The 13,273-nt window shown below is 41.4% G+C and overlaps 2 protein-coding genes across 4 annotated transcripts in view; one reads left to right on the top strand and one right to left on the bottom strand.

Annotated features, from left to right (window-relative positions):
• Nucleotides 1–13,273, top strand: part of UPF2 (UPF2 regulator of nonsense mediated mRNA decay) — a gene marked incomplete at its 3' end in the record, with an annotated part of 673,568 nt that overhangs the window by 216,840 nt on the left and 443,455 nt on the right. The window lies entirely within an intron of this gene.
• Nucleotides 1–13,273, bottom strand: part of CDC123 (cell division cycle 123) — a 131,287-nt gene that overhangs the window by 7,166 nt on the left and 110,848 nt on the right. For both annotated transcript variants that reach the window (XM_082256970.1, XM_082256971.1), the window contains exons 11-12: nt 11,546–11,662; nt 8,232–8,369 (exon numbers count right to left, since the gene is read on the bottom strand). In XM_082256970.1, the coding sequence (XP_082113096.1) occupies nt 8,232–8,369; nt 11,546–11,662 (255 nt within the window). The remainder of the gene's footprint in view (nt 1–8,231; nt 8,370–11,545; nt 11,663–13,273) is intronic.

Below are 13,273 nucleotides of genomic sequence, written 5' to 3'. Positions count from 1 at the left end.
ATCTATTCAGGGACTGGAGCGACAGTACACTCAGGGAACTTACCACCAATTACTGTGGTTTCCCTCGTGCATCCAAGGGGAATTCGGGGAACCAAACCATATCCAGATTTTCCCCCTCCTGGTGGGCATACCCTCTCCCAAGAGGTCTTCAGGGATAGTTCCACCGGCAGATGGACCAAAAAGCTGGAAGCAATAAGCCCCCTGCAGGTGACTGATCATGTTGGACTGCATGCCTAGTTGAGAGCCAAAACCTGGATACAGTGCCCTAAGAAATAGTAATGCAGTGCCAGCAAAGGAATCTTGCTAGAAGAATATCTTAAGGGAAAATGAGGCAAAAAAATCAAAAAAGGAGCTTGCTTGTCTTAGCAAAGAGAAGACATCGGTTCACCTAAGGACACTAGCAAAATGTAGGCTTGCTGGGGATTAAAGGGTTATATAGGGCTGTCCTTACAGCTTTGTTTGCCAGTGTCCAATCAACTGAAGGCAGCTGCATAAGCCAGTGGTCTTTGCTTTAAGGAGTCTGTGTCCTGTAACGTATAATTAAGACAGCACTTTTGGGTTTAGTCTATTGATTTGTGCTAAAAAGAGTACCATGTTTGCAGATCAGAAAGTTTGGAGAAATGCACTTAATTGCTCACTCTTTGATTCTGCCTGAAAGACACGCTGTACTTGTTCTAAGCTTCTACATGGTCTTCTCCTGCATGTTTTGTTAGAGTAGCACTGCTATGTAGGGGGTGGTGGTAACTTGCTTACATAACAGCAAGTGTCTAGGAGCGCTGGTGCTAGCACAACAACTGGCAGTAAAGGCTTCCACTTGACTACTAGGTGAAGATAGACTGCATTAATACTAAAGGCAGCTGTACTATTTTGAAAAAAAAAGGGTGTGCTGGTAAATTGTTTTAATCCACTGTACACAGCCATTTCCATTTTGTAGTCCAATAGTTAGTCACAAGGGCACTTTAAGAGAACTGCATTTTGCTCCTAAAGCTGCAAAGTAAATAAGTCACTAGCATTTTGAAAAGGGAAACAGAAAAATTCACATTAAACACTGCTGCCTTTGAGGGACTTAGCCATTCATAAATCACTGACACGAGAGCCATTTATTTTTACAATGGCCTCATAAACAGAACAGGGCTAGCAGTATAAATGTCTATAAGGCCTCCGCTCATATGGAGTAATTCCCAAGGCATAAAAGTGCAGATGAAGTCATATAACATATAGACTTTGCTTTTATTAAATGGCTAGCTATGCATAAGGTATAAATCTTGTACATATGGCAGCTTTATATTTAGTGCTTGAAAAAATTAGATTTTTGTACTTACCGTAAAATCCATTTTCTCGAGTTTCATCGACGGACGCAGCGCTCCATAAATCATAACTACTGGGTTCTATTGCCTCCTCCAGGAGTAGGACTAGGCTAAACAAAAAACACCTGCAAATGCTCATGGGCCGTACTCAGCTGGTATATAACCCCCTCTCTGCTGTAGGTAATCAGTTTAGTAGCAAGCAGTATTAGAAGTATCAGAACTCCTTTGAGGGGTGGGTGCTGTGTCCATAGATGAACTTAGAGAAATGGATTTTACACTAAGTACAAAAATCCCATTTTATCTTTCGTTCATCGACGGACACAGCGCTCCATAAATCATAACTACTGGGACATCCAAAAGCAGTGCCAAAAGGAAAATGAGGGGTGGGGAAAATAACCCAAGGCTAAACATAAGAGCCCTAACCAGGACACAGGAGCCTTAACCATGTCAGAGGAGCTCAGTCTGAAAAATAAAGGTTTAAAGAAAAACACCCCTCAAAAGGGAACAGCCTCTCTTAACCACTTAAGCCCCGGAGGATTTGGCTGCTCAAAGACCAGGGCCTATTTTGTGATTCGGAACTGCGCGATTTTAACGGACAATTGCGCGGTCATGCAACGCTGTACCCAAATGAAATTGATGTCCTTTTTTTTTGCACAAACAGAGCTTTCTTTTGGTGGTATTTGATCACCTGTGCGATTTTTATTTTTTGCGCTATAAACAAAAAAAGAGCGACAATTTTGAAAAAATAACAATATTTTTCACATTTTTTTATATGAAATTCCCCCAAAAAAATGTAAAAATCGAAATTTAACATTTTAGGCCAATTTGTTTTCTGCTACATATTTTTGGTGAAAAAAAATCGCAATAAGCATATTTTGATTGGTTTGCGCAAAAGTTATTGCGTTTACTAACTACGGGAAAGATTTATGTAATTTTTATTGTTTTTTTGTTAACTAGTGATGGCGGCGATCTGCAATTTTTTTGCGGGACTGCGACATTGCGGCGGACAGATCGGACCCTTGACTGACATTTTTGACACTTTTGGGGGTACCAGTGACATTACTACAGTAATCAGTGTTATACATATGCACTGTTACTGTAAAAATGACACTGGCAGGGAAGGGGTTAACTTTATTGGTAAACAGTGGGTTAAATGTATCCCTAGGGGCGTGGCCTGTGATGTAACCACAGAGACATACGATCCTACATAGCAGGATCGTATAGTCTCTGCAGTTACACCAGGGAGAATGACAGACGGCTGTGTTTACATCAGCCGTCTGCCTTTCTCCCTCTCCAGCGGGAGATCGCGAGTGGCCGGCGGACATCGCAGTACATATACCGACGGCGGTCGGTAAGTGGTTAAACAGCAGTATGCAAAACGTTGCGGCCAAAAGAAGCACCCGCAGATGCCAAAGTATCTACCTTATAGAATTTTGTGAAGGTATGCACGGACGACCAAGTGGCTGCCTTGCAAACTTGCGATATTGATGTCTGATGACCAAAGGCCCAAGAAGTACTTAGCGCCTGAGTAGAATGCGCTGTGACAGGGAAAGGTGGAACCTGACCTTTGATGGAAAAGGCCCGAGTCATTGTCTGTCTGATCCATCTGGAGATGGTAGCCGAAGAAGTGGCCAGCCCTTTTCTTGGTCCGTCCGTAAACACAAAAAGCAAGTCTGACCTCCGAAAGGACTCAGTAGCTGCCAGCAGGGCTGCTGATAGAAATCATGGGGCCCCGTACAAACTACCTGATGGGGCCCCCTTCAGGTTTGTCTTCAAGTAAAATGTATCTTTCTCCAGGCTGTTATAAATTTGACCATTCAAAATTAATATTGTTTTCAGGTGAGAACAGACCTCTTTAATATCTATAGGCAGACCTGATCTAACCCTCTATTCACTTCTATAGAGCGATGGATGTAAACGGGCTTGTGTCCATTTACATCCATCTACCTCCAATCCGCTAAACAAAAGGGAAAAGGATTCGTTCCCCTCCATCGAACGGATCGGATTGGAGGGCAGTTGTGTGTAAACAGACTGCTGGTATGTTTACATCAGCCACCCTTAGAGCAGAGTGGGCTGTGTCCATGTCCACTCTGCCTAAGCTGAGTGGACAAGGACCTGTAATCTGCCCATGCTGCTCAGCGGGGCATCAGCATACAGATCCCCCGCTGAATAAGCGGTTTCCTCCCCATGCGAAAAAAGCCTTATGTTAACACACAGCGCAGTTTAAGATCATCAGCATTATGGTAACACACAGGCAGGCGCTCTATCATGGCTGGCTCTGTCACAGTGTGTCACATGACATGGCTGTTGGATGCTGAGCTTGTTAGCGTATGACCAATAAGTTAACAAAATCAGCACCCAACAGCCATGTCATGTGACACACTGTGACAGAGCCAGCCATGATAGAGCGCCTGCCTGTGTGTTATATCACCATAGTAATGTGCAGTATATCTTTATATTCACCCAGGCACTCTCAGATACTGAGTGTGGAGCTGAGTGGAGGATGATCCCTCCACCAGGGAAGGCTATGGGCAGCTGCAGCAGCAAGCAGCTGGGGCTTGAGCAGAGCAGCCAGCAATATGCAGAACAGGTGTGGAATGTACATGCACTCAAAACTAAAAAAAAAAAAAGTATGTTGACCGCTCTATCATTCCATCATCAGAGAGAGGCCCAGGAAATAAGCCCCCAGGGGCGCGCCCCCCCACCCCCCCATGACAGGGTATCTTAAAGAATGAATTATTTACTTTACTTAGGACCCCTCCTCCATGCCACAATGCTGCAGTACAGTTAAAAAAAACAGAAAAACCTGTGTGGGAAAAAAAAAGTTAATTAATTTGCTTAAAAAAATTACTATATGTGCTCCTCCACCCACAATAAAGTCTGACTCCTTCTGCTCCCTGTCAGCTGCCTCTTCCTGCCCCCGCGCTGCTACCTGCCTCTCTCGTTTAGAAAAAAAAAACTGAAGGTAGGTCTAACTGGGTAGGTTTATAACAATACCCCAAAGGTTACCAAAGTGTAGGTGGCCATCCCCTGGCTCTAAAAAAAGCTGTTCTGGAAGAGACCAGATGAAAAGAGAGCCTTATTGGGATGAACTAGTAAAGACACAGAGGGATAAAAACCAATAAAATATATTTATTCTTGTGAATGTATCAAAACAAGTGCTGGTATTAATGAAAAACGGTGTGGTTCACCTTATCAAGTTCAGTAATATTGTCATAAGGTGCAGAATGGACAAAGTGGTAACAGCCATCTACATAACAACACAAATGTTGAAAAGTAAAGGTGGCAAATATTGTTCGGACGCCAGGTGTTAAATAGCACTATCAAAGATTTCCCACGGCATATCGCCGTATTGTGATTTATTAAGGAAGTAAGTCTGTAGGGAAAAGATGAAAGGGCCAAACCCCTGGAGGCTCGAGCTGGAGGTATGTAACATACAAATAACTCCTTGCAACAATGTCCCAGGGTAAACCAAATAATCAGGTGGAATGAGTGGAACAGCAGCTGTTCAGGTGATCAGTACATATAGGGTGATGATAAATAAATAATAGAACGCATCTGAATAATCCAAGAAGGGAGATAAAAGTAAATAATTCTTCAGGTTCTCCCCAGTGTGATAAATTATGTCACCAACCTGCACAAAGATGGAGATAATGGCGGGGTGATAGATACTGGGGTACAGTGTATGGTACACTGGGAGTCCTGGAAAAGGTTTCTGAAAACGAAACCAACAGAATCCTGGGCAGATGCTGGGAAGTTGATGGACACTATCTACATAGTATGCAAAGTTTACAGAGAGTACCTCTATCCTTTCCTGTGTTGCTTCAGGTCATGCTGAAAAAAGTATCTCATGTGGGATGGATGGACTAAGACTAAGGGAAAATGGCCACCATCAGCTACAAACACTGAAGCATGCTGACAGGATCTTCACTGCACCCTCTGCAATACTGCACCCTCTGCAAGGGGACCCCCCAGAAAGTAGGACACACGTTAGGGGAGACTCCGCTGCGCACCGGTCTCTGCACTGGGACCCCCCTGCTATATATTCACACTCCAAACAGTAGCGCATGTACCTAGGGGTCTCTTATACTGGGACCCCTCCAGACTACCAGGGCAGGATGCACACTATCCCAGGACCCTACAGAGTGGGGATAGCGGGCGAGACTCCAGGGGTCTCCACTGCATTCTCTGCCCTGGGACCCCCACTAGACTCCAGGTCCAGACAAGGGGGAAAGGGAGTGGGGGAAGCCCAGCTCGCTGAGGGATTTTTAAGGATGGGAAGAGGCAACATGCAGGCAGGTCCGACCGTCCCCTGAGGTTACCCGCGTCCACCCCAAAAAAAAAGCCAAAAGGGGAGAAGGGAAACTGTACTTACCCTTTTATGCGGGTAACGCTCCAGGCAGAAGCCTCACCACCAAAGTAGGGGAGCAGTTGGCCAAAGGACCGCTGTGACTCCAAAGCCCAGTCGTGGGGCCAGCCTCTGTCTGTAACGCTATGTTGCGACCGACCTAGTGCGTAGCTGCGATCTGCACACGCTTGCTGGCTGGGCTGGGGGGACCACTGGATCTAAATTATCCAGCTCATCGCCAAGCCCGACAGTTGATTGCAGAGAGAGAGAGAAAAACAAAAAAGATGCAAGGAAGGAGAAAAAAAATTGTTAGGACCAGAGATCCCAGCCAGGAGCCTAGGTCCTTACTCCTAACTAGACAGAATAAAACTGATTACCTAGAGCAGAGAGGGGGGTTATATACCACGCGGAGGATGGCCCATGGGCGTAGCCAGGTGTTTTTTGTTCTTCCTGGAGAAGGCAATATAACCCAGTAATTATGATTTATGGAGCGCTGTGTTCATCGATGAATGAAAGAGAAATCAGTATTATGCACTGAGCCTACGTTCATTTTCCTTTTTTTATATAGTTACAATATCTGTTATTTAACTATCTAATTATCCATATGTAGGTACTTACTCATTGTACAATAATCCCTCACAGTATTGAACAATTAAACTTGATTATTCCACTTTATGGGGCCAGTTCATTTAATCTTCACATTATGCTATATTAGTATCAATCCACTATGTGGATTTCTATTTGCGTAAGCTGCAGAAATATAAATCAAATTGGTGATTTATACGTTTATAAGAAAATCAAAAAAAATGTTAGAAACTATTATATAGAAAGAAAAACGTAACGTACGTAAACCATAACAATGTACTTTCAAGCTCTTTTTTAGGGCTCTTTCACATGGTCCGCCTCCATAGGCGGATCCGTGCTGCTCAGCGGGGATCGATCCACCGATCCCCGCTGAGCCGGCGGAAGACAGCTCCATCTCCGCTTGCAGTGCGGAGAGGGAGGTGTAACAGCTCCCGCTGCTCTCTATGGGGGATCGGATGAGAGCGGACCGCCTGTCCGCTCTCATCCGATCCGATCCCTGGACGGATGGAAAAATAGGGTTTCCGTCCGTCCGGATTCACGGACAGGATCGGATACGGATGGCAGCGGGTTTCAGCGGAGGTGTCTCCGCTGACATCCGCTGCCCCATAGAGCTGCATGGAGGATCCAATCAGATCCGCCTAAAAATCGGATCGCCCGTGTGAAAGAGCCCTTAGTCTTTTAAATATACCAGTGAAAGATTTTCCTATATCTGTTAAAAAAAAAAGTAGAACAATAGGCAAAACTTTATTTTCATTTCGGATAGAGTAAGGGAAGGGTATAATCCCTGTTTTTTTTTTTACATCGGTGTACCACTGGGGATATTTACCTTCACTTCCTGTCCCATAGCCAAAACAACAATTCCTTAGGACCCCCCAAGGTTACCAGAACTAGTGTCAATAATTTCCCCATTATTACATTTCTGGGGACTACCCAAAATTTGGGATTTTCTTTTACCTTCAATGATAATGGTTAACAGAACAAATAAAAAGGATGGGTCTCCCCAATGGGGGCAGAGGTAGCAATAGGAAAATTAACAGTAAAAAACTAACAGGTGTTCCAAACCTTCTTCACTCTTATTTAAAACTAAAAAAGTTGTGCCTTTAGTTATATTTTAAGTGCAAAATAAGGCCATTTTGTGTTGTTTATGTTTTTGAAAAGAGACCAGATCAGTTGGAAGTTTGAGAAGGAAAAGCCAACTAGTGTACAAAATTTTGTGGGGTTTGCCTGCCCACAACAGAAATTAGAAATGAAGTTCATTTTTGACACATCAATACCTATTTTTCAGTACTTTCAGTGGCTTTAGGGTCCTTTCACGTGGAATAGTGTCTTCTCTGATCAGCAGGGGATGTATAGATCAGATCTGAACAGGACAGCGGACAGTTTTTCAACATCCGTGCCCGTTCAGTTTGTCTCTGGCAGACACGGCCAGACCCGTGATAGCTTTATAGGCATCCGAATGTAAACAGTCTCCACTGTCAGTTTACATCAGGCTACCTCTGATCCAAATGACATAGTCTTTTCTGTTTTTCTTTCAAGGCCTGGATGGACTTGAAAGTAGGTGGGTGTAAACAAACCCAAGTCTGCTTACATCCGTCTGTCCATTGTGTTGCATAGAGTTTCTCATCAAGTCTGCCTGTCAGTTTTCAGCCCATGTGAAAAGCCACTTAACCACCTGTCTAACAGCACTGTTTATAAACAGCAGCTTTTTAACATTTTGCCACTCACGTAACACTTAGGTTTGCAACTACATCCATCAACCTTAGCCCATGTTCATCTATTCATTATGTAAGTCAGCGATATAACACAAGATTTTGCTAGGCTATCAATTACAGTTCTTTTTTTCCATATCTACCATGAAATTAAAATATGAAAACACGATGTTGCAAAATAAAATCTATAAAAATCCAAAGCAGTTAAAAAATAAAAAAACATGAGGCATTGTACCATCCCGCTAGAGAAGGAACAGGAAATCCAAATAAATTATTACTCACCAGTTTAAGAAAATCAATGAGTTTGTGAGCATCCTCTCCCGTAGAAAGATCAACAAAATCCTTTGGCAAACGATAACTCAAATAAGGACTAGGCTGCACTGTGACTTCACTTGTTGTATAGCGGAATATAGGATGATCCTGGAAAATATGCCTTCATTTAATGTCATATATTATTCTGATGTGTTACCTGTAGTCATATAGAGCCTGCTAGCATTACAAGTGAGCCATTTAATAATAATGAAAAAATAGAGCCTGTACACAACTGATATCTGGGTCCAGGGTTGGGGATTACCCAATATTTACAGCATTTTGAATGTAATGGCTTCAGTGCTTGAGTATGTACAGCATTACAGTATGCTATGCCCACCACAGGAAAGGGATGCACAAGGTGATCACAGTTTAAGTGCAAATTACAAATATCCATGTTTTATAAATCATATAGTGCTGTGTATAAAAGGCACTGTCCTTACTGGCATGTGTGTGCATGGTAAAAAGGCATCTGAGGTATATCCATCGTAAAAGCCAAATGAGCCACAAGCCTAAATAGAGCATTGGAAATATTATGGTTAGCAAGAAATTTAATTCTCCATCTTTGTGACTATTAACAATTTTAACAATCATACATTCATCTCACAGTCTATTTTAATGGATTTCCTCTATTATTGGCTGTGTTAAAATGTCTGAAAATTCAAAGTGACATTAACATTTTGCTTGCAAGTCTGGAAACCAAACTGTAATATGTGCCTTAAAATACAATACCTTCTTAATCACATATTATTATACTGAGAGCTGCAGTCTTTTACCAATTTAAATATTTGTAACAACCTGTAGTCACACTGGTATATATTAACACAATCCAAAAGGAAATTTGCAATGCTTAGCACCTTACTCCTGCGTTCAGAAACAAGGCTCCCAGACTACTCCTATCACGGGACTCATACTTGGCATCCCCAATGGCTAGGCCTTGCTGCCCTCTACGACCAGGGTGGTGGACATAGTACTGCAAACAAAACACAAAGAAAGGGTGCACCAGCCTAGCGCATTATCCTCAGTAAGGCTTTATTTAGAACAAATTAAAAGGTGTCTACTCACAAACAGGCTCTGAGGAAGAGGCAAAGCCTTGAAACGCGTTAGCTGTCATTTCAACAAAGACTGTGGACTCTATAACTATGGACTCCATCATTTGAATCCGCTATGCTGGTTTACATCACTTGTTTGTGAGTAGACACCTTTTAATTTGTTATAAATAAAGCCTTACTCAGGATAATACGCTAGGCTGGTGCGCCCTTTCTTTGTGTTTGTTGTTTGCAATATATTAACACAATGCCTGTTAATTTTCTGGCATTTGTTGTCTTTTTTCATGATTGCCTTTTCATTAGGCTGGTATACATTGAGAAGCTTCAGATATTGTCTACGGTCTTTATCCTCACCTCAGGCCAGAGTATGTAAAAAAGCCATAATGGCTTAAATTTGAGCTGGGCAGACACTGCTAAAAGCTACTGATGTTTTGTATAATAAATATTTACACATTATCATTAACCACTTGACCTCCGCTCACATTGCTGCTACTGCACCAATGTGGCTCGTTATCGTCCAGCGACGTAGACCTACGTCGCTGGACTCCGCCCCTTGTGGGAGTGTTCAGTCACAGCGGGAGTCGGGCCAGGGGAGGAGCGGCGGCGATCGCCGCTGCTCTTCCCCGATCGTCGGGGTATCTAGTTTGGAGATCCGCCCGCTTGTGTAAACAGAGCGGGCAGATCTCCTAAGACACAGGGAGTGACAGATCGCAGTGTTCAGCATAGCTGAACATATGCGATCTGTCCCTGTGTCACTCAGTCACCTTCCCCCCCACACGTTAGTAAGCACCAGGCATACATTAACCCCTCCCTCTCCAATAAAATTAACCCCTTCCCTGCCAGTGTCATTTTTACAGTAACAGTGCATATATATAGCACTGATTACTGTAGTAATGTCACTGGTAACCCCAAAAGTGTCAAAAATGTCAGTCAAGGGTCCGATCTGTCCGCCGCAATGTCGCAGTCCCGCAAAAAAAAAAAAATCGCAGATCGCCACCATTACGCGTTAAAAAAAAAACACCAAAAATGACAGAAATCTTTCCCTTAGTAAACGCAATAACTTTTGCGCAAACCAATCAAAATATGCTTATTGTGATTTTTTTTTACCAAACATAGGTGGCAGAAAACAAAATTGGCCAAAAATTTTAAAAAATTGTGATTTTTACATTTTTTTGGGGGGATTTCATATAAAAAAAATGTGAAAATATTGTTATTTTTTCAAAATAAACGCTCTTTGTTTATAGCGCAAAAAGTAAAAATTCGTACAGGTGATCAAATACCACCAAAAGAAAGCTCTGTTTATGGGAAAAAAAGGACGTACATTTCGTTTGGGTATGGCGTCGCATGACCGCGCAATTGTCAGTTAAAGTCCCACAGCGCCGAATCGCAAAAAGTGGCCTGGACGTAAGACAGCAAAATCCTCCGGTGGTAAAGTGGTTAAGTATAGAGAACAACAAGGGGTATATACAGGCTAATATTCAAGTGGTTAGGGACTAGCTCAACCTTAAGCCAATATCGTTTGGCTTTTGGTTATTAAACATGACATTCCCCAACCTACCCAAATACCTTACCTGTGCGCCCTAACATCTCCTTTCTCCTCTGCAGCTAAAAATAGCCTATGTCAAATGACATCACTCTCTCCTAGTGACCTGAAAGTATACAGATCTAGCAATTGCCAGGTACTCTCACTAGCTGTGGAGAAGCAAGAAATGGCTAGAGAATGTATGCAATGTAAGCATATCAGGTTGTGGGATGCCCCTTGTGGAGACACTGCCAAGCTCCAAAGCTCCACTCAATTATTATATCACGGGCATGAATGGCTCTGCTTGTCTACTGGATATGCCCATGATAAATATTGGTATGTGATGGAACAGCCTTTACTGCTAATTTGACTACTCGGCTTCCACTTGGGGTTACAACCTACGAGTTTTGCACCATGGCCATAGATGTGATTTCGTTTCTCAATCTATTCAGTCTGACATCTGTCACCTGGATAGAAAGTGGGAGGCAATCTCCCTCACAAGGATGCAAATAGCAGAAAAACCTGACAGAGATTCTACCCAAAACTAAGAAAAGTATTGGCTGGAGTTAATATTTTTGTTTCTACAGAAGGCTGCTTTGTTTTTATTTTTATTTTTTTTTACAGAAGGTTGAAATATGGCATATTACTAAGAGAAGTAAACATTTACGACACAATCTATTCTCTGGTGTCTTTAAACCACCCTACTATTTGCTTACTTGATAAACATTTTCTTCATCTCCTGGATTTGCTCCGTTGGTAAATTCCTCCCAGCTGAACAGCAATGAGTCTGTTACTTCTCCAAATGGGTTAAAATCAATTAACCAAACTTTCCCCTGAAAACATGGATCCCTTTAGATTATGAAAATAGTTTGTTAAACAGTACATACACAGAAAGCAGCAACAGAAGTGCAACTACTACTGCTGCAGTAGAATAAGAAAGACTTTATAGAAAACAAACGCAAAACAGGGAACTTTAAAAAGCATATTTAGCATTGCAGTGAACAATAGATATAATAAGACAATGGTTAATTCCTAAACAATTCCTTCTATGTTAAAAAAAAAATATGACACATTTATAATAGGCTCTTTTACACAAGGCTCATATCATGTCTAATGTCAGTCTCCTATGTGATTTTTATCATTCTATCCAACAAATTGTATCATATAACCTTTAACTCTGTAAAGGTTGAGAGTACTGAAATTGTATAAATGAAATATCAAGAATGCAGTAAAATAAGAGAGGGAAAAAAAGATATCAAGTTAACAAATAATGAACTAAAAATATATTGTGATATTAAATGTTATAAATTCAGGAGGTGTATGAACTCAAAGGAGAATGTAATCAATCAATTTATAACCTCTAAAAGGTAAGAGAAGTAACACTACAGAGGACAAATCAAAAGCTGTAATCTTAAAAGCATAGCTTTAACTAACAAAATAAAAGAGTCAGTTGTGCCAGATAATATGTTGCAGAGATGTAACTAGGGCTGCAACTAACGATTATTTTCATAATAGATTAGTTGGCCTATTAATCGACTAATCGGATAAAAACCTCAAAAAAAAAAAAAAAAAAAAAAAAAAGGTTGATGTATAATTTAGTTAATATTCTTGAATATCTATATGCAGTGGTAAATATAAATATCCAGTTATATATTTGGATATTCAATCCACTCTGAGACAGAGTCTGGCCCCTCCTGCCTTCAAAGTGCCCGTATAGGAAGCAGCAAAGTATAGTACTGTATAGAGTGTCCCTATAGCAAGGTAAAAAAAACCTCTGCCTTTAGAATCACTTGGTTCCTTCTCTTGCCCAGGACTACATTTCCCATGAGCCATTGCTCCTCAGACATTTACAAGTTCTCTGCCATCTACATACATGTAAGGATGGTGTACTGAGCTGCACTGTATTTTCTGATATGTAAACAAATAATGCATTCTGAATGCAGGACAACTAATCGGCTGAGCGATTAATTGATTACAAAAATAGTTGACAAATATTTTGATAATTGATTAGTTGTCGAATAATCGATTAGTTGTTTCAGCTCTAGATGTAACCAATGCTCCCCAATACAGAAAGAGGTAACGTTATCACCATTAGATAAAGCACTATGCCCAAATAATGAAGACTGTAGCAAATATTTTAAGAAACTGATAATTGTGAATAGGCAGAAAGGCTTTACTGAATTACATATTCAACGTGGTAGTAATTTTACCACAACTATTACCATAAAATTATTTACTGATGTTATAGATTTTGGCTGAGATTGATTAATTTGAGAGGTTAGGTACATGTGAAGGCTGAGGAAACAAGTTTGCAGTTAGGGTCATATTAGGATAATTAAAGCTCAATAAATGATAATTATTTCTTTGTGTGTGAACACAAATGTAAAAGTAATTATTACTGAAAATGGGGGCGTGGCCTAGCGCGGCATGTGAGAGGATCCATC

The sequence above is a fragment of the Pelophylax lessonae genome (genome assembly GCF_965119305.1).
Source record: "Pelophylax lessonae genome assembly, chromosome: 4".
In the NCBI taxonomy this organism is placed as follows: Eukaryota; Metazoa; Chordata; class Amphibia; order Anura; family Ranidae; genus Pelophylax; species Pelophylax lessonae.
This window is presented reverse-complemented; position numbering and strand designations above follow the sequence as displayed.